Below are 27,620 nucleotides of genomic sequence, written 5' to 3'. Positions count from 1 at the left end.
GCCAGCGTAGGGTCTAAAATGCCTTAATAAATGACCCCATAGTTTTTCTTTTGCAGCCTTTTTTTTTTACTATTTCTTTTTTGTTTACATTAAAGGGGTTGTCCACTTTTTTATATTGATCACCTCAGGATAGGTCATCAATGTCAGATCGGGGGAGGGGGGGGGGGCGACACCCGACACCCTACACCCTGACAGTCAGCTGTTTGTAGAGGAGGCGCCACTCGTACGAAGCCTGCCCTCTCTTCTCTGTTTACCTGCTCCCTGTCGAACACAGCATTGAGGAGGTGTAATTATAGTGCAGCCGTCCCCATTCACTTCTATGGGACAGCTATGTAGTATTCACTTGAACAGGCAGCAGTTGGAATTACACTGTTCACCGCTGCAGTTGTGACGGCGAGCAGGTAAACAATGAAGAGAAGGCAGCTCTAGTACGATTGCTGCCTTCACTTCAAACAGCTGATCGGCATGAGTGCCCGGAGTTGTCTCACTGCCAATCTGATATTCATAACCTATGTAGAGGATAGGTCATGAATATAAAAGAAAAGTGGACAACCCCTTTTAAAGGACATCTGTCAGCAGATTTATACCTATGACACTGGCTGACCTGTTACATGTGCGCTTGGCAGCTGAAGGCATCTGTTTTGGTCCCATGTTCATATGTTCCTGTATTGCTGAGAAAAATGATGTTTTAATATATGCAAATGAGCCTCCAGGAGCAACGGGGGCGTTGCCGTTACACCTAGAGGCTCTGCTCTATCTACAACTGCCACGACTTCTGCACTTTGTGTAAAAGGGTCAGCCAGTGAAAACATCATCACAACTGGCCCTGTCAATCAGAGTGCAGGGGGTGCGGCAGTTGCAGAGAGAGCGGAGCCTCTAGGTGTAATGGCAACGCCCCCGTTGCTCCTAGAGGCTCATTTGCATATATTAAAACATCATTTTTGTCAGCAATGCGGGCACATATGAACATGGGAAATGCGGATCGGATGTGGACCCATTTATTTCAAGGGGGGCTACAAAAGATGCTGTCTTCATCTCTAAGTCCTTTCTGCAGCCCCGCTGGGTGGGACGTGCTGATCCGCAAAATGCAAAACACACACGGCCGGTGTCGGTCTATGTGGATGCACAACTTGCATACCGCAAAACAGATACAGTCGTGTGAACGCACGCACCCTAGGACAGTATTTTTATACTTCATGTCACCTCACACTGTCCCCTTGTTTCTAGTCTATTCCTTTGTCTATCCTCCCAGGACTTGGCGATTCCTTTAATGCATTTAATCCCTTAATGTACATATTAATCCGGAGAACTAAACAGGCTTTAGACGTGTATTTATTCATGTTTAGTTTACACTTTGACAAATGTTTTATCTGGACTCGGAGGGGGGAGAAAAACCGTATGTGTTGGCAAACACTGTGAGAGTCTTTATATTATTGTAATGAGAGGACGGATTGTATGGCGCTAATCGCCAGTGTTTACATTAGACGCTTTCCAGGGCCGCTAGCACCTCGCTCTTGATCCTCCTTAGGCTTCGGGCCTACTCAGGATACCAGTCTCAGGCTTCTTATTACCCTCCCTTAATCCCGCTGTCAGATTCTTTGCCTTTCTTTCTGGCAGACAAACACATCCTCCGTTTTTTTTTTTTTCTGTCAGGTTTGTTGGAGCGAGATCAAAGATCTGTCAGATTAATGGCCTCCCCTTGAAGGCCTGTTTGTAGTCACTGGACAGATACTAGATTTTTTTTGTGTGTGTTCAGATGATTTTTCTGAAAATAGCTATATTTTTTTTTTCTTTTTGAGGCTTTAAAATAATGGCATAACCCCATATTGCTAAAAAAAATGTAGTTTTTTCCTGGCAGAAGAAGGGTTAGTGGAAATACGCCTGCCAAGAGAGTATCAGATAAGGGTTAGTCCTTAGCACTAAAATAGCCGGAATTCCTGAGCATAACTTTGCCATGATACTGTTTATTTAAGAACACTGTGGGTAAGCCAGTTTCCGAATATGGTAAACTGGATTCAGGGTGGAACTCGCAGGCGGCCGCCATCATCCACGGTAAACAACAGGCCATAATTATCGGGAACATTCCTCTGCTTTATTGCTGCCCCCACACACCTCCCTCCTTGTCCTGCCGCTTCCTGCAATCTCTACATCTTACATTCTGTTTGATTGACTCTCTGTTGCTAGCAAACCTCCCATGCACATGTCCTTGGGATGTACTGTAGAATAACTTTTCTACTCATCAGAATGAATTGGATAATTGCTTAAATGGCAGTTCCATAATTCAATACTGTCTTGCACTTAGGCCCCCTGCACACGAATGTGTGCTTCCCGTTGCTGTATTGCGGACCGCATTTGCGGATCTGCAATACACAGGTGCCCTTTCGTGGGCATTCCACATCATGGATGCGGACCCATTGACTTGAATGGGTCCGCAAATCCGGAGATGCGTAACGGAACCCTACGGAAGCACTACGGAGTGCTTTCGTGGGGTTTCGTCTCGTACTTCCATTCCGCAAAAAGATAGAACATGTCCTATCTTTTTGCAGAACGGCCGGATCGGATTTAAGTGAACGGGTCCGCTATCTGCTGCGGCTGCCCCACGGACTGTGTTCGTGCATTGCTGGCCACAGCAAGACCACTGGGTGCGCACGTTCGTGAGCAGGGGGCCTTATGGAGACAGAGGAAGCCTTCCTTGGAAGCTCAGTCCCGAAAATTGCCCAGTTGCCATTGATCACCCGTTGAATGCAAAAAATTATCATTTCTGGGCAGCAGATTGTCTTGTGTAAATACTGATCTGCTGCCCAGAAACAATGAATCTGCATGGGGACGAGCGGTCGCAACGGATTGTAAATGCATCTCTCGTCTCCGCTCGCGCAATTGTCTGCATATTCTGCCCATGTAAAGGGGGCCTTAAAGGGGAACTACATCTCTGGTGAAACCATGATTGTGCAGCATTGCTTCTCAGATCGCTCTGCACTGTCGGGTTCCATCTGCTCCGCTCAGCATTTCCCTTATGCATCCATATTCTGCAGGCTGGAGAAGCCAAGTAGAGCCAATGAAATTTAAAGCTTGCAGAGCTCCTGAACGGGGTTAAACCAAAGCTTGAAGTCCCCTTTAAATCTTTCAACAGTCTACTGGCTATCAGTACAGCTCTGCTCTGACTAATCCTGATATCACTCGTAGACCCATTCATTGACGGAAATTTATCATGAGGAGGATTTTTTTTTTTATGTCCACTTTGCTTGAGTTTGCATTTCCGTAATTTGTGCCACATTTATAGCACTTTGATAAGTTTGACGCATCTCTAAATATACCTAGAGATGTTACTTCAGTTCTCATACCGCTGCCCTACTGGAGTAAAAGCGTGACATTTTTGCAACTTTTTGAAAAATTCACATTTCCTAAATCTTGCCTATACCCCATGTGGTTAGCCACACCAACTTTTCAAAAGTGGGAAGAGTAGCAGAATATCACAAAAAAGTTGTAAAACCTTATTTTGCTACTTTTTGTAGCCAGGGCTAGATAAATTCCGCCCACTAAAGCTCAGTGGTTAGCACTGGTTTCTTGCAGCGCTGAGGTTCCAAGTATGAATCAGACCAAGGACAACATCTGCACATTTGTATGTTCTCCCCGTATTTGCGTGCGTTTCCTCCGGGTTCTCCGGTTTCCTCCCACACTTCAGAGACATAGTGATGGGGAACTTAGATTGTGAGCCCCACTGGGGACAGCAAGTGATGATGATGTGTGTAAAGTGCTGCAGAATATGTCAGCGCTATATAAGTGAGTAAATAAGTGAGGTAAAAGTCCTATAGTCGCGCTGTTCCACTTTATTATGTTGTGTATATATAGGAGTAATGTGGCCCTGATGCAACATCCTCCTAGTGACTCCCAGCCATTTATGGTGTCAGCGTTCTTCTGTATGGCCTGGTGCCAGGGTACCGGGGGTCTAGGTATGACTGCAACCTCTGCATAAATGCAGTCTATAAATGAAAAGTGTATGCCGGATGTAACCAGGGAGATTATGTATGTTGGTGAAGTATGCTTTCAAGTTTGATCCTGTATATATAGGAAAGAACCTTCTAGAATGGTGAAGGAGACATGTTGCTGTGTAAAGGTCTTTACATTTGTGTGATTGGTTTTGAGCCAACTAGTACTACCCATCTATCTACAGGTGAAACTCCAAAAAATTAGAATATCGTGCAAAGTTCATTTATTTCAGTAATGCAACTTAAAAGATGAAACTAACATCTGACATAGACTCATTACATGCAAAGGGAGGTATTTCAAGCCTTTATTTGTTATAATTTGGATGATTATGGCTTACAGCTTATGAAAACCCCAAAGGCACAATCTCAGGTACCCTTTGCTCAGGGGGTATGGGTTAATTAGCTGTCTATAGTGTGACCCTTTGAGCCTAGAATGATGAACCTTTTCACAATATTTAAGTTTCATTACTGAAATAAATGGACTTTTGCACGATATTAAAATTTTTCGAGTTTCACCTGTATCTATTACTTATTCACATCTAGTGTCTCAGGAACCACATGTGGCTATCCCAGTGCTGTTGGCAGCTGCACGTATTAGTGGCACCAGGGATGTCATAAGCTTACTGAAGGTTGGTACCAGGATATATACCACACCATCAGCGGTTAACACCAAGCTAAGCACTTGGCTTTTAGGTCAAGACCTTATAAAAAGACCTTGCCCAAGCTTTATTATTTGGGCAGGATGGATATCAAGCGAAGGCCACATTGGCCTCAAATGTCTCTACTTTGGTTACATAAAGTGTTCATGGCCAAACCTGTAATGGATGGAGGTGAAAGTGTATCTTAATCCCCCAGAATTTTTCTCTACTGAATGAAATAAACGCTAAATAAAAAACTGAGAGTAATACTCACATTACTGATTCCTCACCGCTTCCTGAGATCAGTGAAGTGAGTACTACTCAGTTTGTTATTGCAGCTTTTGCTAAAAATTCTCAAGGGCCCAACAGCCCCTTTAAAGGGGTTTGCCACCTTTGGAGGGTTGTTTGGCCAACCCTTTAAAGGGGCTGTTGAGCCCCAAACCCTAAAGTAGACCTGCAAAGAGAAGCATACCTACATGCCTCCCAGCCCTGTGGCCAACTCCTTTGGTCCCCGACCTCCGTGTTTCACTCTACCCCCTTGGTATAAACATTTGGCTTGACGCCGCTGCAGCCAATCGCTGGCCGCAGCCGTGATCTGCTCCCCTTGTGTCATAACAAGTGGTTACGTGACACGAGGTGAACAGGTTGCAGCGTCAGACCAGATGTTTCCAGTGAAGCAGCCGAAGCTGAGGAACTTAGAAGCCAGGACCCAGCACCAGAAAGCAGGTAAGTATGTTACCCTTTGCAGTTCTGCCCAGGAGGAGGAGTTTGCCATGTTATCCCCCAATGGTGGCCAACCCCTTTGTCTGTGGAAGGTGAAGATGACAGACTGGCAGACGCTGCTTGTGCCACCGATCTATGGGTAAAATAATAGTGGGTGCCAGGTTATAGCCAGCCTGCCCCATTTGATTTCCACCAGACAGGAGACATGGTTAGAGTGTGTACCAGCACAATAAGCCTAAGGCTCCATTCAGACGTCTGCACTTTGGGTCCGGATCCGTTCTGCAATTATGCGGAACGGGTGCGGACCCATTCATTTTCAATGGGGACGGAAAAGATGCGGACAGCACACACTTTCTATAGTTATATAGATGCAGTACTGTGATGACAACTAGCCTGGGGCTGTCTAGAAAATTAGTATCAGATGCACTAGACTTCTTCTCCTGAAGTTAGGACGTGAGTTTGTGTTCCAAGAAAGAGAGGCTCTGATTTCTAAAAAGCATCATTTATCAATGGACAGAATAGTTTCCCTGTGTCCCTCCATCTCATAGGTCATTCAGTGCTTGTTGGAAAATGAAAGACTGAGGTTTACTAAACTGAAAATGAATAAATAATCTGCAGTCAGACACATTAACGATTGTCTTTGGCCAAGACTTTGTGCCATTCATCTGCTTGCACAATGACACCATAAAATTCTGCACTCGTACTTGGCACCACTAAACGCCTTTGTAACACGGCCAAATGTTAGCTAAATGGCTTCTTATTGCATTGTAATAATTTGTATCAGAAGGGCGCAAGTCAAATGTTTGGCCTCAGTGAAGGAGGTTATTGAAAAAATAAAGTCTTTCAGCTGTAAATGCTCCAAGATCTGTATTGAAAGGGAAATAAGATACCAACTAAGAGCACAGTATTCTGGGAAGGTTAAATCTGATGTTTGTTTCTCCACCTTTTTGCACAAAAGTAAAAAAGAATGTATTGTACCCTAAATACACAAGCAGTAATGCCTGGCGAATTAACTCTTACTTCTCTGCTGTTATCATTGTCTGCTGAGCTATTGGGTCTGCTGTGCACCTCCATTATTCCTATCAAAAGTAGTCCTGTTGCAAAGATAATCATATGATCACATGAATGGACAGGTCACTGCCTCCTACAAAATCAGCACACTCTCCTCCTGTAGCTCTCACCATACTCTGATTGGCTATAGGATCTTCTTTGGACCTCCATTGCTCCTGTCACATGTCCTGTTGTGAAAACAATCACATGAATGGACAGGTCACTGCCTCTTACAAAGTCAGTACACTCCGCTCCTGCTGCTGTCATCTTTTTCATGATTTGTTTGGGTACAGAGTGTCTTCTTCCTTTCACTTCATGGTGCTGCTCCTGTCACTTGCCCTGTTGACACTAGTACAGTCATGTAATAGTGGGCAGGTCACTGCCTCTTACAAAATCAGCACACCCTTCTGCTGTTGTCACCAGTCCTGAATCTAATTGACTGTACTGTGTTAGCTTGTGGCCATTTGAACTCCTTCCTGGAGAACCCCTTTAAGTCTGGTCACGTATACCTCTGTTTTGCGAGTAAATTATAGACTTGTTTCATTTATCCCCACTGGTAATCATTTTAATTAGAACAAATTATGCCTTTTATGTATCATCATGGCACTGCTGTATTAAATATTTCATGGAGCCAGACACGTTCTCAGTTCTAGAATTTACTGAGACTGGCTTCCCATGAGGACCATATATAAACTACACAAAGCAAAAGCCGTAAAATTGTAGCCTGAGGGCTCTGAGAATCACACAACGTCTAAAATATCCAGAGGAATATATATATAGTGTGTAGATTTTCATATAGGCTTGTAATAGAAGATGTGGTTTTATGAGTGCTTATAATATCCTCTTTGTGTGGTTCAGCTCTTACAGCAGCTGCAGGACGGGGGAAGCTGGAGGTCTGCGAGCTGCTGCTTGACCATGGAGCCATCTTGTCCCGTGTAAACAGACGTGGCATCTCTCCTCTGTTTTGTGCTGTACGTCAAGGACACTGGCAGGTAAAGTAATGAAAACTGCTTTGTATCTTGCGTTTTCCCTTTTGTGAACACCCTGGGTAGACGGAATATTATAGGGACCGATCAGGGTTGACAACCTGTAGTGTATATAGAAGAGGGCGTCTCGTAGCACCATTGCAACGGGACACCCTCTTTTATATGCTGTTCCAACCTCAGAGAAACGGCATAGTTTGCAAACAAAGATGACGGAACTGGTCCAAAGATCATGGACAAACACTAGGTCCCTCTATTGTGGGGGCAAAACCTGACACCATAATGGGCCACCATGGGGCTGCGGGTTAAAAAATAATGAACTCGCCTCATCCACTTGTTCGCGCAGCCAGCATCTTCTTTCAGGACCTGCAAAAAGGACCTTTTGATGACGTAATCGCGCTCACCACGTAGTGAGCGCAGGTTCTGCTGAATTAAGATAGAAGGATCATGTTATAAGGAAAAATAATAAAATCTACAGAACACCTAACCCAAACCCGAACTTCAGTGGAGAAGTCCGGGTTCGGGTCTGGGTACCACATTCAGTTTTTTATCACGTGCGTGCGAAACGCATTGCACCCGCGCGATAAAAACCGAACAACGCAATCAAAACTGACTGAAATTGCGTGCGCACTCGTATGGGTTTCCCGCAATTCACACGCAACGCTTCCAGAGCAAATCCAGGAGGCCCGTGTGAAAGTAAAAGTATAAATTCACCTGGCAAAACAATAGCCAATATATGCTGCCAACGAGAGGAGCGGAGGATGGGAATGGTAGTGACTCTGGCTGTAATAAGTATTCCCAGTGGCAGTGTTCACACTTATGCTGCCTAGGGCCAGGGCAATGTTAGGAAGGTGTTGGGGTTCCTGCCTGATGGTACTAGGGGTCCCCTTAGTATTATGAATGTTGTACAAGTGCAAGGTTCTGTGGCCGGCAAATGGTGCTGGAGTCAGTAACCAGGCCAGTTGTAGAAAATAAACACGTCTATCTTTACAAAAAATGCAGAATGAGAGTGGTAGTACATCCAACAGTATCCAAACACAGTTCCAAAGAATTGACCGTTCAAATCTTCCCAGATAGCAATGTATTTATATAGGCCAGGCTGGGGATTGTAGTACTCCTTCCGTCTATTTTTAAGTCGCTCTCTCTGCAGAATCTAGGGCTGGCAATATTATTCTTGCAATGGTGGCTGTAATTCCCAGCGGAGGAATACAGGATTAATATATGGCGGGACACACTGTGTCCAAGTGTGAAGGGTGTCTTAGCAATGTCCCTCTCCCTGCAGTAAAGTCTCAGCCTTACTGACTGATTCCAGTGCTCGACTATGCAGATTCTGGACCTTCTGGTTCTTTCCTTTCTCTCTCTGGAGTATTGTGAAGTAAAGATGATTTTCTTTCGGTGGATCTGTCAGAAATGTTGATTCTCTGGAGTTCAGGCCTAGTCCTCCAAGGATTGAGCACATGTAACTTCTCTCACTCTCCTAGCTCACACACAACTGAGCAAGGGGCGAACCGAAGTCCAGCACTTAACTTCTTCCAGGGGCAGAGGCAGGATTTTTAACCCCAACTGATCCATACAGAGATATACTGGTTCATTACTAGGCATTAACTTATTAAATAACATCGCCTAGCAAGAAAAGTTTGCAAGTACCCTATTCGGGGGGTACTGTATATGAAGTCTAAAAATTATGATCTGAAGAAAAGATAAAATTCCATTCAGCACTCTTGGGAGTGAAGGAATTTTATCTTTTCTGTAGAGGATTTTTCAAGATCAAATTCTGCATTATCCTTTATCAATTCCACTGCTGGACTTTTGCATTGCCCCATTGCTTCTGTTGCGCCCTCTTACACTTGGTTGTTCCATCAGTGCCGCAGCCGACTCTTGTTGTGTGTGGTCACAATGGATGTCACATTAAAATCTGATAACAGTGGCGGGAGTAGGGCAGGGGACAATAACAGTGCCGGGGGTTCAGAGCAAAATCGGGAAAGTAAGTGTAATGCACAGTTTGCCCTGATTAACTTCCATGCACCTCAATGAGGATCTGTTTACACAGGGAAGGGGCCTTTTTGCTACTTTATTTGGGGTTTAGGATTATCCCTTTGCCCTGTATTTTTAATTCTGACCTTTTCTCCAGTTATTAGAGGGTTATTCCCATTACAGATGTTAATAGCATAAATGCTGGAAAACGTCTAAACTTGATGTTTTAGTTCTTACAAAAAAATAAAATAAAAAAAGAAATAATGTATTCCAGGTCCCTGAAAGCTCCACTAAAAAGTGGTCAAATAATATTTAGCATAAGAGGTCTCTGAAAAGACAGTTTTGGTCCATGGAAGACCCTGCCATAGAAATTCTAATGAGATAGTCTGGTTCTTTGTGTCCGCGCAGAATCCCCTTTGCCTTTTCCTTTTCTATTTAGCCTCTTCTAGTGGAGACAGCTATTCACAGCACTTCATACAGTCCCGGGACAATGCACAATGCCGCCATACAACGTCTACCGCCTTATAGTATGAGAGTCTGATCGGGCGCTCGGCCAGGTCGCCATAACCATGACCAGCATGTCAGGTTTCCAGCATTTTGCTCCCTTGTTTATGTAAACTTTAATTTCCGGTTGTTTCTTATAAGATTTTTACTTAGGAAGATAAAAAAAATGTGTGCAGATTATATTAAGAAGAATATCCATATTTGGATGATTTAGAGTTCTTCTTTTACTGGAGGTTTCCCGTTAAATACAGTTTAAGCACTGCCTGATGAAACGTTCTGCCCTATACTTTTTATGTACTTGTGTAACCTTTTCAAACACACTGCTTGCTGTCAGTAACTTGAAACATTATTGTTTATATACAGAGGCTGCAAATCTGTACAGACAAAGCACTGACTGTTTGCTATAGTTTATATCCAGTTTTCAAAGCTTGGACTCCATATTTACACATTTTTCCTACACTGGTACATTGAAGCAAAGAATCAGAGCAGGAGGGAGATTTGGGTGGTGATGTGTTTAGTTTGCAGATGAATGCCTAGACTGGGTACAGATGTACCAAGCCCTTAGATATAGCAGATCTATGAATGTTCAGCCTCCGTTTACTGTCAGCAAGCAGTGGTGTGAATCAAAAACACAGGGCACTTTTATGAAAACTATCTAAAGCCATGTACACACAATGTTTTTCTATTTTTTTTTTGGCACGTTTTCGCAATGAAATCCACTTACATTTAGCCTCCCGTTGTTTTTAATGAGATTAAACAAACTTGAATTCCGCATAGTGGAAAACACGGAATGGACCTGTCAGTTCTTGGCGTAGTTTCCGCGAGGGGTAACCACATGTGGATTTCGATGGGGCTAATCCGCTGGCAGATTCCATGCCAGTGCAAGCTGCAAACCAGGGCAGAAATCTCAGGGTCAGCCAGATCAGCTCCTCAGAAAAAATACATGCTCATGCTTTTTCTACATGTATTTTCGCCATGTGAACGTGTTTTAAGAGAAATCCTCTTTGTTGCTTGTCGCAGCTTCTAGTGAAACACACAGCTTTTAATTTTTCGGCTCTTGGATGGAAGCTGCACTGTGATTGGCTGTTAAGGACAACAGACCGTTTTCATTAATCTGCCTCGGAGTGACAAATGTATCAAAACTAGAACAAAGATAAAGTGGCGTAGTTGCCCCTAGCAACCAATCAGATTCTAGCGCTTATTTTTCAAAGAGAGATGGATAGTGAAATATGGATGGATAGGGAGAGATACATAGAGAGGGGGATTAATAGGGAGAGATAGATAGAGAGCGGGGTGGATAGGGAGAGAGAGAGAGAGTGGGATGGATAGGGAAAGAGAGGGATGGATAAGGGAGTGAGATGGACTGGGAGAGAGAGGGATGGATGGGGAGATGAATAGAGAGAGATGGAGGCGAACAGGGAGAGATGGATAGAGAGCGGGATTGATAGGGAAAAAGCGAGATGGATAGGGAGAGAGTGATGGAGAGAGAGCAGGATGGATAGGGAGAGATGGATGGATAAGGGAGCAAGATGGAGAGAGAGAGAGAGGGATGGATAGGGAGAGATGGATGGATAGGGAGATGGATATCAGATTGATCTAATAAAGTCTGGTGTATCTCCTATACAGGTAAGGGGGGAACTAACTCTCCTTAGGGAGAGAGCACCTTACATGCTCCTCTGGAATTCTGGGAGGGAAGGGATGCAAATGAGCTCTTAACAAGCTTTGCCTCTAATGCAGGCATCCTCAACCTGCGGCCCTCCAGCTGTTGTAAAACTACAACTCCCACAATGCCCTGCTGTAGGCTGATACCTGTATGCTGTTCGGGCCTCCTGGGAGTTGTAGTTTTGCAACAGCTGGAGGGCTGCAGTTTGAGGATGCCTGCTCTAATGCTGATGTAAGGCAGCTATCCTATATGTCAATGTTCAGCTCTTAAAATAAGCCTTCAGACATGACTCGGATATTAAATAAGGCAGCACCTCATCTGCAGCCAGCTGTTTCGGGGTGATTGCCCCTCATCAGTGCAGAGCAGAGAGTACTGGCTTAACTGGGTGAGAGGCCTGTGTCCAGGTCCGGGGGAAACTACTCTCCTTGGGGAGAGAGCACCTTAATCGGTGTGAGGAGACTTATAGGCCATACGTGCTCCTCTGGAATTCTGGGAGGGAAGGGATGCTCTTAACAAGCTCATTTTAGGCTTATTTTAGGAGCTGAACATTGACTTGTAGGATAGCTGCCTTACATCTGGTGGCATCAGAAGCAGAGCTTGTTAAGAGCTCATTTGCAGCCCTTCCCTCCTATACAGTACATGTGAAGTCGCTGGCTGTTAGGTGACCATTTTGGATTGGGCTTCGCGCTGCTCATCTCTCTGGAGGACAATAAGGGGAGGGGGGGGCTGTTATTCGCTATAACCTGTGCTTGCATTTTCTGTTTTGTGTGTGTGAATGCTGCTCCATGTAATCCTCCTGGGGTCTCTAGATCTGTTGTTTGCACCGTTTCTAAGGTTGCTGAATCCTATTGGGGCAAGTTGTATAATAGCCATATTTACACCCGCAGTCAGTAGACGCTATAATACTGTATCCGCGCTTTTCCGTCTTCTCATGTGTCATTTCTTCCTTGCTCTCCGCAGGTTGCCAGGCTGCTCATGCAGCACGGCTGTGATGTGAATCTGTGTGACAAGCAAGGCAGGACTCCTCTCATGGTCGCTGCGTGTGAGGGCCATTGTGGTACCGTGGAGTTCCTGCTGTCCGAGGGTGAGAAACCTTCTTCTCTGTAAAGAAATGTAAAGCTAAAGGACAATGCCATAAAATTCTAAGTCAATGGCAGTGGTGGAATCTGGGGCAGGGGAAGGGTCACGGCGGGAAAATATGTATATTGTAATATGCTGCATGGGGGCAAATAGATCTTGACTTTGCAACGCGCTTTAGGATGTTGGGAAGTAATCGCTATTCACTTCAGAGGCTAATTTACTCATTCATCATCAGCAGGCAAGGTCAACACTAGAGATGAGCGAATTTCATATTTTGACATTCGTTCACGCTTCATTTACTGGTAAAAGGTGACTTGCGTTATGGATTCCGTTACCACGGACCATAACACAATTCTATGACTGAATTAGAGGCATTCCCTTATCCATTCCGTCATAATAGAAGTCTTTGGGCTACAAAACGGATCCGTCCCGTTTTCGTTATGGAGGGGAGTCCTCTCCTGCATAACTGAAACGGGATGGATCCGTTTTGCAGCCCATAGACTTCTATTATGACGGAATGAATAACGGAATGCCTCTAATTCCGTCATAAAATTGTGTTATGGTCCGTGGTAACGGAATCCATAACGCAATTCACCTTTTACCAGTAAACTAAGCGTGAACGAATTTCGCTAATTTCTGGTCAACACCACCACCTGCTGGCTGAGGGTGGGTATTGCAGACTGGCACATTAAATGTTTGCTTGTGTGCGCATAGATTGTGAAGGATGCTGTAAAGAATGAGGATTATTTCTGTATATAATTGCACATATTAGAGTCTGGAATTTGGGGAGTGTGGACCATTCATTTACAGTTACCTCCATGTGGGATAATTGGGATGCTGACTCCGAGGCTGGGTTCTGAATCAGAGAGCTAATTTGAATGTTGGCCGGTTTCAGACACATCTCAGTCTTACTAATTAAATGTTTTTTTAGCGGAGAACAGGTGGTTAAAGGGTTTGTCTCCTTCAAATGACAGGTTGTTATGGGTAGTGCAACCATGTTTCTTACGTGCAAATCTTTCTAATTCTATGAAACTTTTTTTGCTTTAAAGGGGTCGTCTCACTTCAGCAAATAGCATTTATCATGTAGAGAAAGTTTAATACAAGGCACTTACTAATGTATTGTGATTGTCCATATTGCCTCCTTTGCTGGCCGGATTTAGTTTTCCATTGCATTATACACGGTTTGTTTCCAGGGGTGACCGGGACAGGAGCTGCTGTGCATGCGTGCCGATCTGTGCTCCCACACAGAGAGGCCTTTTCCCATAGTGTACAAGCGCGACCGCCGCTGCTGGATTGCAAGGTGGTTATAACCCCTGGAAACGAGCAGTGTATAATGTGATGGAAAAATGAATCCAGACAGCAAAGGAAGTAATATGGACAATCACAATACATTAGTAAGTGCCTTGTAGTAACCTTCTCTACATGATAAATGCCACTTGCTGAAGTGAGACAACCCCTTTAATGCAAAAAAAAAAGTTTGTATCGTAGAATTAGAAAGATCTGCGTGTAAGAAACGTGTTTGTTTGTACTACCCATAGCAACCTGTTGGCCAATTGTGAAAGGATTTGGATACTTTTGCAACCATATTATATAGTTTTACTACAATAAAATTAAAATTGATCAAAACTATCCTGCCGTTTTGTGTATACAGCTCCTACACGGATCTGTCTTTCTCCATGGTTACAAGCCTAAAAGAAAAGGGTTAACCCCTTCACTTTTGCCAACCTGCAGATAGCAGGACAGAGGGAAAAGAGTAACAAACGACTGCAGGATCAGGACTGTCTGTAATCAGAGGGACACAGAGTTCTGCATAGGAGCTGTCTGCATAGTATATGATAACAAATCTATCTAATTCTTCATTTATATGGGAGCAGAAGATGTATCACTGTATAGCTCACTGGATTTGGTATTTTGGAAAAGCTGTATGGCAGCCATATTGGTTGTTGCCCAGCTTTCCGATATTCAGAATTACAGAAAAAAAAAATGGCAGAATAGACTTTGAATAGAAATTGTCAAAGGAAAACCACCCAAGGACTGTTTGATGGGACTATAGACTGAGATGGTGTGATGTTCTTCTCTCCAGGGGCAGACATTGTAGCATTGGACAAAGAAGGGTTGACCGCCCTCAGCTGGGCTTGCCTCAAGGGCCACAAGGCAGTCGTCCAGTGCTTGGTAGAAAGAGGCTCTGCCATTGACCAGATGGACAGAAATGGCCGCACTCCGCTGGATCTGGCTGCTTTCTATGGAGACGCTGAGATTGTAAGTGAATACAAGCTAAATATTTAAATGCCACTCGCGCGTCAAAAGGTTCCCGTGATCAATTCGCCTTTCACCGCTGTTTAAGCGACGCTCCGGCGCTATAAACACACGGATCCTGCTACTGGAATAAATAAGTAATCCTGTATTTACATACCGCGGGGATGCCATCCCTCCGCATTCCTGCTCTAATAGCTCCAGCGGTATCGGGAATACATGCCATGCATTTTAAAGAGGAATGCCCGTTGCGCTCTACGGGGGGAGGACATCTTTTGTTACTCATGATACAAGTTTATCTCTCTCTCTTTTTCTGGGGGAGCTGCAGATATTATGCAGAAGGCTGCATTCCCCAGACTGACATCACACGCACGTCCACAGGTTTTGACATGACGCCCTCCCTCACTCTCTTTTGCACGGAGAGAGGTGATAAGAGGTGGAATTTTATGCAGCTTTTAATAAATCTAGTTTATCCATTGCATATTATGATGGATGGATGGTTTTTGACGCTTTTATTTTATGCCAACGAATGAGAAACATGGACAAATCCCAGGAAGGGAAGGCTCACCCTATCTATCACCTCTACCCTGTCTGCTTTGAATCACAGCACAAAAAAGACAGCTGTAATATGATTGGCTACAACGCCTTTACTTAAAGGGGAGACCCCATCTGAAATCCTATTTTGAAATATCAGACTTGCACAGGAGCAGGCATTCGTGATGGTCCATGTGCTCTCCATAACGAATAAGCTGTGGTGCCCTGTAGCTGGATGAGAAAAATCCTAAGTAGTCAACACGCTTAAAAACATATCTTCTAACCACAGTGATATTAATGTAAAGCCTTTGTTTTTGTAGTAAAAACAATAAAGCACCTTTTGTAAATAGTCTTAAGAGTCTATTGTTTTGTGTCTACAGCTCCTGTTTAGACATGTGTCTCCATGGTAACAGACTACAAATAAACCTGTGTAGTCAGATCATGCCATGGCATGGATCTGTTTACTACTTTACTAGTGAATGTATGTATAAAGTAGGGGATGTACGGATGGGATTTGTAGTGTGTTCCCATAGAGAGGACACAGTTCTGCATAGAAGCTTTAGAAACGGCACAATTTTCCTGACATCCGCCATACATGTACTACGGATGTTGGGTATTTAAAGGCGGCACCTACTCCGGAGCTAAGTGGGCACCATAGCTGCCAAGTGCCTGCTGTTTTACTTAGTGAATGTGTTCAGGATTTATCTTCATCTTCTGGTCTGTTTAGGTGCAGTATTTGGTTGATAATGGAGCTATGATTGAACATGTGGACTACAGTGGGATGAGACCTTTGGATCGAGCGATCGGCTGTCGAAATACTGCAGTTGTCGTGACCTTGCTCCGAAAAGGAGCCAAATTAGGTAAAGATTTTCGGCAGCTGTGAAATCTAAAGTATGCTTATACCAACCAAGAATGAATGCAAAGGAAACGTGTATGTGTGTCTGCCAATTAACCATCACAATCGGTGTATGCAGCAGCCTTAAGGGATTGTCTGGTTTAGGAAACCCAACTTCAATGTAGAGCTGGGAACACTCGAGGCCGCCATTAATGAACCGGAGCCGAGAGGGGCTACACGGAGCACCTGTCTCTGGAGAATCTGACATTTCCACATATTGCATGGATGGCCCGTTACTTTTAATTATAAAAGTATTTGTGCAATGCTTTATTTTCTTTGTGGCGGCACTGTGCAGGGGACTTTAACACTTGCTGCCAGGTTCCCCCATAGATTATCCAGGAACCCAGCAATAAATCGAGCTTTGATCATAGCATTTTCAGAAAAGCCATCTAATATAAATTAGAATTCTAAAAAGCAGACAACCCTGCAAGTAGAGAAATCCATGTGTGTAAGGGCTTTTTCACACCTGCGTTCTTTTCTTCCGGCATAGAGTTCCGTCGTCGGGGCTCTATGCCGGAAGAATCCTGATCAGGATTATCCTAATGCATTCTGAATAGAGAGAAATCCGTTCAGGATGTCTTCAGTTCCGGAACGGAACGTTTTTTTGGCTGGAGAAAATACCGCAGCATGCTGCGCTTTTTGCTCCGGCCAAAAATCCGGAACACAAAGGCCGGATCCGGAATTAATGCCCATTGAAAGGCATTGATCCGGATCCGGCCTTTAGCTAAACGTCGTTTCGGCGCATTGCTGGAGCCGACATTTAGCTTTTTCTGAATGGTTACCATGGCTGCCGGGACGCTAAAGTCCTGGCAGCCATGGTAAAGTGTAGCGGGGAGCGGGGGAGCAGCATACTTACTGTCCGTGCGTCTCCCCGGGCGCTCCAGAGTGACGTCAGGGCGCCCCAAGCGCATGGATCACGTGATCGCATGGATCACGTCATCCATGCGCATGGGGCGCTCTGACGTCATTCTGGAGCGCCCCGGGAGCCACACGGACTATAAGTATACTGCTCCCCCGCTCCCCACTACTACTATGGCAACCAGGACCTTAATAGCGTCCTGGGTGCCATAGTAACACTGAAAGCATTTGGAAGACGGATCCGTTTTCAAATGCTTTCAGTACACTTGCGTTTTTCCGGATCCGGAGTGTAATTCCGGCAAGTGGAGTACACGCCGGATCCGGAAAACGCAAGTGTGAAAGAGGCCTAAGAGAAGTCTGCACGAGGGGTAAGTGGAGAGCTAGGGTGTAGATGAATATAAACAGGAACATTAGGAATTGACGAAGATGAGGGAAGATGGGGCATTTAAATAAATGATTGTTCTGCTGATAGCTGTTATGCTGCCTTTCGGGGGTCAATGGTGGTGGTGGGCCAATTTTGAATCCCCTGTCTTGGTCACTATAGAGCTTGTCACACCTTCTGCGGCCCAATTGAAGTGAATGGGTCCACATTAAAGCCGCAAAAACTGCGGCTCGGATGCGGACCAAAACAACAGTCATGTGCATGAGGCCTAAGTCGTTGTTCCAGTGATGGATTATTGGATTTTTTTCCACTGTTTATTTAATCTGGCCTGAGGCCACTATAGGAGGACCAAGGGACCATGTTTACTCCAGTTTGTTTTTTTGTTTTTTTAGCAAGTGGTTTTTAAAGGGTCTTTCCGAAAAATAAGTCATTCAGTACAGGTTTTCTTAATGTTCATATACACAATAAGTCCTCCCTGTGTTTAGTACTAGAAATGAACACAAAGGATAAGCAGGAATGACCGTTACTGATATAAATGACGCCTCCAACCTGGTAATTTGTGTTAATAGCCCAGCTTCCTGACACTGTCTATAGCCTGTGTAGAAAGACATGTTTTATCAGTCTGAGACATACGATAGTCCCATTATTCTCCATATATTATTTAGGTCTGTGGATGCAAACCTCAGTGCTGGAATTAGACTGCCTGACGTGAAGCCTCATTCGGAGGAAGTGGATGTCATTTCCTTCTCAGGCTTTCTTATTGTATTAGGCACATCTGTCGTATCCTCACATAAATGCCCTCTTCACCCAAGGAAACATTATGTATTCAGGTCAGATGATAGATCTTGATGTATGTAATGTGCAACTGTCAAAGGCACTATTTCTTGATTGAACCAACCGTGATTTTTTTTTAAATGGCTCCCATATGCTCCACAAGGCATAACCATTGGTGCCGGATGTTGACCTAGACCTTGGTGGATGGATCCTATTTTTCTGGCTAGCCTCTTTCTTGTCTGTAAGAGGACACTAGCAGATTGCACATTGTAGAAGGGGTAGCTTGCCACTCCAGCGAGGACAACTGGGTGCAGTTGGATAGTATGATGGATAAAAGGGGTATTCCCATCTTATAACTTGACGTCATGTCGCAGGTATAAGGCATCACTTTATGCCTGGCTTCTGTAACCCACATCAATCCTGAGAATTAAGGGGCCCCAGTCCCTGCAGCCACTTCCTTCTTGAGATCGTTCCATACCCTTTTAAAGCAGGCATGCTTAGTTTTGAATAAGGCGAACCCAACTAGACAAGTTCGGTTGTCACAATCCCCACTGTATCTCCTCAAGGTTATTTATGTGGAAGTAAAAAATATATATATGTTTGAGATTTTACCACTTGCCATGTGAAAAAGTTGATCTGGGTACCAACCAAGTCTTATTACATACACACTTCATGTATAAATGTATGCAAGGTGCGGGGATATTACTGACTTATCTCGTGATTGCTGACCCGCCAGTTCGTACATGCAACTTGATTCCGTGTTCTTCCTTTATTAAATCCTTGTTTTTTCTCCTCCTTTTATAGGGAATGCAGCATGGGCAATGGCAACTTCCAAGCCAGATATCTTAATTATCCTCCTTCAGAAATTAATGGATGAAGGCAATATATTGTACAGAGTAAGTAAAATAAAATAAAAAAGTTTGCAATTTTTGGTCCCTGGGCCAGTATTGCATCTCCTTCACATTCATGGGGCTAAGCTACAATGCTAGGCACAGTCCTTGGGGAAAAACAGCTTTATTTTTGGGCTGGCCATTTTTACTAATACTAAACAAACCTTTTAAGAAAATGCACATGATGACCTAGAACCTTTTTATACTGTCATAGAGATGTGCAGAGGGTCACCCTGTGGCTAGCTTATTTTTCATGGACCCTTATAGCAACAATTTCTTTTTTAGGAGGACAACCCGTAGAAGTGTGAGGTCTCAAAATATAGGAAATACATTTTCGGCGCAGGCTGTAAAAACTGCATTGCATTTATTTGGGTCTCCTTCCTGACACTGACTTTGTTTCCTGCAGAAGGGAAAGATGAAAGAAGCGGCGCAGAGGTATCAGTACGCACTTAGAAAGTTTCCTCGAGAAGGATTAGGAGAAGAGATGAAAGCTTTTAATGAGCTGCGCGTCTCCCTCTATTTGAACATGTCCAGATGTCGCCGAAAAATGAATGTAAGTAAAATACTTTTCTGCTGTTTGCTACTTTTGGCAGGTCTTAAATTAAGTGGCCCTTCAGGCAGCATTTTATGTAGATTTATGCTAAGGCTATGCTGCAGTAGGAGAATCCATAGGAATCCACCAAGCTGTACATTTTGTGCTATATTATATGTACGCACTTCGATATGTCGAAGTAAAAAGATCTGAGAGGAAAGGCATGGCTCACTGTGTGCCTATTAAAGGGGAGTAGTACATGATTACATAAATTGGGCTGCTTTCTTCCAGAAACAGCAACTTACCTGTTTAAAGGGGTTGCTTTTACAATTCATGGCCTATCCTCAGGATAGGTCATCAATATCATATTGGCGGGGTTCCGACATCTGGCACCCCCCGATCAGCTGTATGAGTAGACTGCGCGACAGTGCGCACGTGCCGTCTCCCTCTCTCTTACTGTCTGATGCTGCTGCTGTTTATGGTCTTTACCATCGACAGCAGCGGTGAACAGGAAGAGAGAAGGGAGACGGCACGTGCGCACTGTCGCGCAGTCTACTCATACAGCTGATCGGCGGGGTGCCAGGTTTCGGAACCCCGCCAATATGATATTGATGACCTATCCTGAGGATAGGTTATCAATAGTAAAAGCCCGGACAACCCCTTTTAGATCTGGTACTGCCAGTGGGTTTAGCCCCACTGAAGTGAATGAAGATGAGTGGTGATACTACGCACAAACTATGGACAGGTTTTGGGCTGTTTTTTTTAAAGAAAAGCGGCCATGTTTTTGTAATACTGTACAACCCCTTTAAAGAGCCATTTTCAGGTCAAATGTTCTCCTTGTGTAAGGGGCAGGTGAAGGTCATGCTGGTTGTTTTACAGGAAGAAGCAGGTACAGCACTCTCCCAAATACAGGATCACTCACTTATCTATTGTGATGGGAAGGGGCCTCAGGTATGAGATCCTTGTGCCCCAGTCTTGGAGCCTTGCCTTGTTGGAGTTGGATCATACATTAATACACCTCCTGCCTCACTAATATGTGTGCTGTAATACTCCGTGCCTGGTATTAACATTGTACCTTGCTGTGGTTAAGCTTCTACAAAGTACGCTTAACCAAAGTTATAACAGTGTCATCTTCTGTTCTATGTAGGACTTTGGCATGGCGGAGGAGTTTGCAACCAAGGCACTAGAGCTGAAACCAAAGTGCTATGAAGCTTACTATGCAAGGGCGAGAGCAAAACGAAACAGCAGGTAAGTCATGTTTCTAGAAGTAGCCATATATCAAATTGTTTCTTTACCGTATCATGTGGTATTCCCATCTCATCAAGTGATGGCATGTCGCTAGATTATGCCATCACCATATAATTCAGTGTTTCCCAACCAGTGTGCCTCCAGCTGTTGCAAAACTACACCTCCCAGCATGCCCGCACAGCCGTTGGCTGTCCGGGCATGCTGGGAGTTGTAGTTTTGCAACAGCTGGAGGCACACTGGTTGGGAAACACTGATATAATCAGTAGGGGGTACAACAACTGGGACCCTCAGCAGTCCTGCAGCACAGCCCCATTCGTGAAAGGAACTGTACTGCAGTTCTCCTGTGCAGAGGATGGCCGAGCATCACTGTAAAGGGGAATGCAGTGCTGAATCAGTACTACGGCCCTTTATTCTCAGGATTGGTGTGGGTCCCAGAGGTCAGACATCCACAAATCATAAAGTGATGGCATGTTATAGCGATACACCGTCACTTTATGAGATGGGAATACCACTTCTAAGATGTCCTTTTTAAAGGGACAAAGCAGCGTACAGATAATCAGTCGATGAATTGAGTCCTGTTCTTTAAACAAAATATTAGAAAAAATAAAGAACCCTTAAAACTATAGATTTTATTAATTCATTGAAAATACACATGTAACCCTAAATGGGATAGAGAAGGGTTCAGGATTCGGTAGATGATCGGGATTCAATTGTGCCCAGGGAAAGTTCTATCCCTGTTATGTTCCTGATTGATCCTCAGCCCAGAGGCATCACCTGATGGTGGTGACCCTCTGTCCCCGTACCTATCCTGGATTACCCTAATTAGCCCTGAAAGAAGTACCCTGTCACCCCGATGCGTTTTCCCCATTCATCTACGGACCGTAGATATCCTGGACCTCGGTGGGGCTGGACGCCTGTCAGCGGGACATATATATGTATCATCCTTTGAGTGGACTAATCCCACTACAGGCATATATGTATCCACCAGCCCCACTTCTATTCACTAGCCCACTTGTGTGTGAGCACCCGTCTTATGTGCCCCCTGATGAACCTAATGAATGGGGGAAACGAGTCGGGGTGACAGGGTACTTTTTTCAGGGCTGATTAGGGTAATCCAGGATAGGTACGGGGACGGAGGGTCATCACCATCAGTTGATGCCTCTGGGCTGAGGATCAATCAGGAACATAACAGGGATAGAACTGTCCCTGGGCATGATTGAATCCCGATCATCTCCCGAATCCTGAACCCTTCTCTATCCCATTTAGGGTTATATGTGTATTGTTTGACCGGTATAGGTCATTTTAAATGAATTAATAAAATCTATAGTTTTAAGGGTTCTTTATTTTTTTTCTAATATTTTTGTCCTTTTTAAAGAGTTGTTTTTTGTTTTGTTTTTTGGAGTATTCTCACAATGGTACCTTCTAATGTGTCAATCAAATGTCCCAAACAAAAAAGTTAACCTATTCAGGTTATTGGTGATGGTCCCATGTTCCTGGACCCCTCTGGTTCCACCTTCTGTGCCCATCAAATGATTTTTATAATATCCCTTCAACCTTAAAAAGATCCTGACTTCTTGATGATATTCTCAATCCTTCTACCATGATACCAGTGTCATGATGATTTACATGTCTTCCTCTCTGCTCCTTTTCAGGCAATTTATTGCTGCTCTTGCTGATCTCCACGAGGCTTTGAAATTGTGTCCCAACAACCAGGAAATTAGACGACTTTTATCCCGTGTAGAAGAAGAGTTCAAACAGCATCAGAGGTCCCAACAGCAGAAGCAATTCCAGCCGCCACCGCCACCAAGCCATGACTCTGATCAAGAGGATGAGGCTATTGAAGAAGCAATGGACAGCCATTTGAATTTCGAGGAAATTCAAGAGGAAGAGTGTCCAACTTCTGATAAATTCCCAGGGAACTCAAAACCACAAGATTTGGCTAACAATAATAGGTTGCAGGAGCACAGTAATCAAAAATACACTTCTGAGGCTTCTGAAGAACTTCAAGGAAAAAATATATGCCTACAGCAAGTGTTAGTACAAAGACCAACAAAACAGGCACAGATAGTGAAAACCAATCAGCACATGAATTCCTTGCAATCCATGTCGAGGTCTGGGAACAGTTTTTCTACTCCAAAGAATTCGGTTCCTTCTAACTTGGTACCTTCAAGTCCACTTCCATTGAGACAGTTTTCCAACCAAGAGAGTTTGAGAGGTCCTAGTGCAGATGCATCTCATTCTGTATCAGGATCTCATGGTCCTGTGTACAGTGAGAAGCTTCCATCTGGACACGTCGCCCTCAAGCAGCCGGGAGAAGTTTCGCAGCCATACAAGTCTTCTGGTTCCTTTGTTTCTAAAATGGCAGAAAGATATGTGGGCCTCTCTCCACCTCGGGAGACCCAATCAACTGATAAACAGATTGTGACCGAAGGCAAAAGGATAACCTCACATAGCTTGACTTCCAGCAGTAGTTTTTCTGAAGGTGTTAAAGGACCTGATGTGCGAAGCAAAGAAAATAAGACCAGCCAAACCCTTAGTGCGACTGAGCATAGACCACGCAACATACCATTTATGGGAATCATGGACAAAACCGCCAGAGCCTTCCAGCAGAACCCGCAGTCTGGTCGAAGTTGGCAAAACCAGACAATGGATGTAAACACCAACCCTCCTGGAAGCATTCAGACTGGAAATTTTGAGAAGTTCTCTACCAGGCAGGCAAATACTTACGGAAATCAAAACAAAACCATGCCAAATGTATATGGAGGCCTCACCCACAATGGGGTTTACTCTAAGGACTCTGAGGAAGAGAAGAGCCAAACATCCAGCCTCACCCAGGATCTTAGAGTGTCCAAGGCGGTCAACCAGTCATACCAAGAAGCCATGTTGAGGTCCCAGTCTCTTCTAGTTAAAGACTCGAATTTAAGCTCATTGTCCTCTACTAAACCAAAGCGATCTTTCATAGAATCTAATGTGTGATCCGCAGATTTAAGAAAAACTGACAGTGACAATTCATTATATATCGTGTACCTTCATGGGGGCAACTTCAGTCTGTGGGGGCTCAAATGAGCATCAACTTTTTTGCTGTACAAATGGTCGCACTCATTTAACCAACATGATTTATTGTTGACTGCTTGGAGAAGCAACTATAAAGTGAAATTCTCGTTACTGGTGGAAATCATTCCCACATTCTGGTTACCGCGGTCATCCTATTCATGGAAAGACGAACATATCCTGGAAATAAAACATTAACTCCGTTTCATCTTTTATATGAACATGGCTGGAACAGGAGTGAAGATGTAGCCAAATAGTTGTAGAAGAGGCTGCTGGTCAGTGTCAATGGACATCACTTTGGGTTTGGAATCGGATTCATAGGAAATAAACTGATCTATGTTCCATATGTTTCACTGCCGGGTGCAGTCCCAACAACTCTGGAGGAACTTTCCGCCACTTTGGTTTTCAGAACATTACCAAATTATAATGTACAATGTGTACTAAACTAAAACGATAACTTTGCCTTGACAAAAAAAAAAAATCACCCTTTATGCCTTCAACAATACTAACGGCAACCAGATACAAACCTCCTTTATAATGTTTGTCCTTATAATGGATCAGGTGTATCTTCATAATTGCATTAAAAGATGCTATAACCTAGGACTTTCTATTATACCAGCAACCCGTAGAAAGAGGTTGTAAAAAGCAAATGTATGATTGCCATGTTGCAGAACTGCGCTATTTCCTTTTACCTGGTGCATGCGTAAAAGGTGCTGTAATCCACAACGGCTGGCTTTGCCACGACTGAAACGTGAATCGCTTATCCTTAGCATAGGTCTTTTGTGTTTGAGCAGTGGGAGCCCGACACAAGGATAATTAGAGTGAAGGTGGCGGTTGATGGCGCCCTTTTTATTCTAATGTTCGACAGGGGGTCAGATCCTAAGGATAGGCCATCAGTGTTTTAGTCCTGGAAAACCCCTTTAAAGGGCTTGCGCAAGAACGGGAGATGTGGGGGTTAGAAGACCTTCCTACTTACCTACTTCCCAGCACTGGCTCCCTGCTCCTTCTCCTCGTTGCCTGTGATGCTCCACCGTGCTCCCTCGCTGTAAACATCCTGTTTGACATCACCGCAGCCAATTGCTGGCCGCGTCGGTAACCGATTCCCCTTATGTCATGTGACCAAGTTGACCACTGCCGTGCCCAGTGATTGGCTACAGCGATGTCAAACCGGATGTTTACAGTGAGGGAGCCCAGCGGAGCATCGCAGGCTGGGAGGAGAAGGAGTAGGGAACTGGTACCGGGAAGTGGGTAAGTAATCTTCCCTGTACAGGTCCGGCCAAGTGATGAGGTTTCCCAGAAACCCCTCATTCTTGCACAACCCCTTTAAGACACGAGCTAATCGCTGGTTGTAGGGATTACATCGGTTTTCATCCATGTACCTCTCAGGACTGCAGAATTTGACCTGTAAATATAGATTTCTGGGGTTGCGTAAGACGCAGTTTCCTAGAGCAGATCATCATAACTGGAATATCAGTGTTATAAAACATTGTCGTGGTGCCTTTAAAAAAAACTAAGCTATTTTTTTCTGTGTAAGTAGCAGGGCATATTTATTGTGTTCAATTTGTGCCTTATATTACCACTTAAAGGGGACAAGATTATCCCTAATTCTAGTTTGTTCCCATCCAAAGTTTAGAAATATGGGACAGCCTTTAGGTAGATGATGGCAGTTGTAGTTTGCTTGTGGGTAATAGGCAGCCAAAAGTGGTTGTCGCCTGTGGATTTCTAAGCCAGTGGTAAATTTTTGGAAACCTATTTGCCCAAAAGTGAGTCAGCCCCACATGGGTATGTATATGATTGTTTAATGATACAACAGTCTCCGACGATATATTTTATAGAAGAGTCATATTAGTTTGTAATATAGTCTATGGCCTTTTTATATATATATAATAACCGGAATTTGTGTTTCACATGTATATAATGTATAACTTTTTAAGCTATACTATGGCCATATATAGCGTGCATTTTAAAGGCTTCAACCATGCTGGGTTTTGCACTGAGTTTAATATATAAATATGGCCGAATATCAGTCCTAACAGTTATCGCACTTTATTCTTGTGTTATGTAAACACCTTTAGGTGCTATCTTAGAGGATAATTGTACTTTCAAAGAAAATACAAGGTACAGGGAGTATTAAAAATGTACAGGGGAATTGGTGATATTTTTTGGAGGGCAATAAGGTTATACAGTAAGATGTTCCCATTGGCTGAAGATGAGCGGCTGCAGACATTTTATAGGTGTAACCATTATTATCAATGCTGTCAGTTCATTAGGAACCAGTGGTCTCTAAAGCCTTAAGGTGAATGTTCATAGTTTAGATCCAGAACTACTTCTGTGAGATTTGAAATATCTTTATAGTTTATACAACTTTATAGTTGTCTATTTTTCTGCTACAAAACTCCAAATCCTCTGAATAGACAAGAATTAAACTATACAATTTCTCACTGCCTGCAACCACCACTAGGGGGACCTATTGTATACTGTGTTATGATTGGGTTCAATGTATAAACTGTACGCTCTTAAGCTCCCCCTAGTGGTGGCTACATTCAGATAGGTAAATAATGAATTTCTTTCTATGCAGAGGATTTAAAGCTCAGAAAGGGGAACTCCAACTGCATTAATGATGTAAAGTCCTGTTTAAAAAAAAAAATAATCGTATCCGCTCAATCTAATCTGGTGGACATTCACTTTAAACTACCCATAGTCGTATATTTTTACAGCTGATCCTGTCTATGATCTTTGCTTTGGTTGGTGGGGGGAAAAAAAAATCATACCAGTGAGTTTTGGTCTGTGGTCGGCTTTACTGAGCTACTGCTAAACTGCAGATGTTTTGTTCTTGTTTCAGTTTCCTATGGAGCATTTCTTGATTTTTTCATGAATGTTTCATATGTTCACTCTCTGTATGTATATAGACGAATTAAGGTTCTCGCTGCGTTGTTAAGACAGTACGTACCTGTAGTATGTCGGTTCAGTGTAAAATGTTAGGTCGACATTCACAGTACAATATGTTACCATGTCCTTATATAGCTTATTTATTTTTTACATTGTTTCTTCCTCTTCATTCAGTCTGTAACTGTCCTTTGCACATCTACTGTATTTCCTTAAGGAATTAAAAATGTATCATTTTATATGATAAACCTGTGTGGCTGCATCACTTCTGTGTGCTGACTGATATCACGACCGGCAATATGTAGGTAGGTCGGTCATACGTGTAGGAACCAGGGCATGAACATTGCTGTTACATTTTGTGGAGCTGAGAAAAGTTAATATATGCAAATGAGCCTCTAGGAGCAATAGGAGAGTTGCCGTTACACCTAGAGGCTCAGTTCTCTCTGCAACTGCCGCGTCCTCTGCACTTTTATTGACAGGACCAGGCAGGTGTGATCACACACTACCTGGCCCTGTCAATCAAATTGGGGAGGGCGTGCCATTTGCAGAGAAAGAGGAGCATGTAAAAATAACAGCAACGCCCCCGTTAATTTGGATATATTAAAACTAAATTTTTCTCAGCAATGCGGACACATGAACATGGGACCAACACAGACGCCTTCAGCTGCCAAGCGCACATGTAACCGGTCAGCCAGTGTCATAGGGACAAATCTGGT

The 27,620-nt window shown here is 43.8% G+C and overlaps 1 protein-coding gene across 10 annotated transcripts in view; it reads left to right on the top strand.

Annotated features, from left to right (window-relative positions):
* TANC1 (tetratricopeptide repeat, ankyrin repeat and coiled-coil containing 1) overlaps nt 1–26,774 on the top strand; it is a 196,508-nt gene extending 169,734 nt beyond the window's left edge. For 7 of the 10 annotated variants that reach the window (XM_040441668.1, XM_040441665.1, XM_040441662.1 and 4 more), the window contains 9 exons: nt 7,256–7,389; nt 12,482–12,605; nt 14,685–14,860; nt 16,116–16,248; nt 19,102–19,193; nt 19,594–19,740; nt 20,599–20,670; nt 20,867–20,967; nt 22,620–26,774. In XM_040441668.1, coding sequence (XP_040297602.1) covers nt 7,256–7,389; nt 12,482–12,605; nt 14,685–14,860; nt 16,116–16,248; nt 19,102–19,193; nt 19,594–19,740; nt 20,599–20,670; nt 20,867–20,967; nt 22,620–23,943 — 2,303 coding nt within the window. In that variant the 3' untranslated portion in view covers nt 23,944–26,774. The remainder of the gene's footprint in view (nt 1–7,255; nt 7,390–12,481; nt 12,606–14,684; nt 14,861–16,115; nt 16,249–19,101; nt 19,194–19,593; nt 19,741–20,598; nt 20,671–20,866; nt 20,968–22,619) is intronic. The other 3 variants (XM_040441672.1, XM_040441667.1, XM_040441666.1) reach the window with 2 other exon arrangements.
* The last annotated feature ends 846 nt before the right edge of the window (nt 26,775–27,620 follow it).

This window comes from Bufo bufo, chromosome 7 (assembly GCF_905171765.1).
Source record: "Bufo bufo chromosome 7, aBufBuf1.1, whole genome shotgun sequence".
NCBI lineage: Eukaryota > Metazoa > Chordata > Amphibia > Anura > Bufonidae > Bufo > Bufo bufo.
The sequence above is the reverse complement of the archived record's forward strand: the minus strand, read 5'-3'. Positions and strand labels throughout refer to the sequence as shown.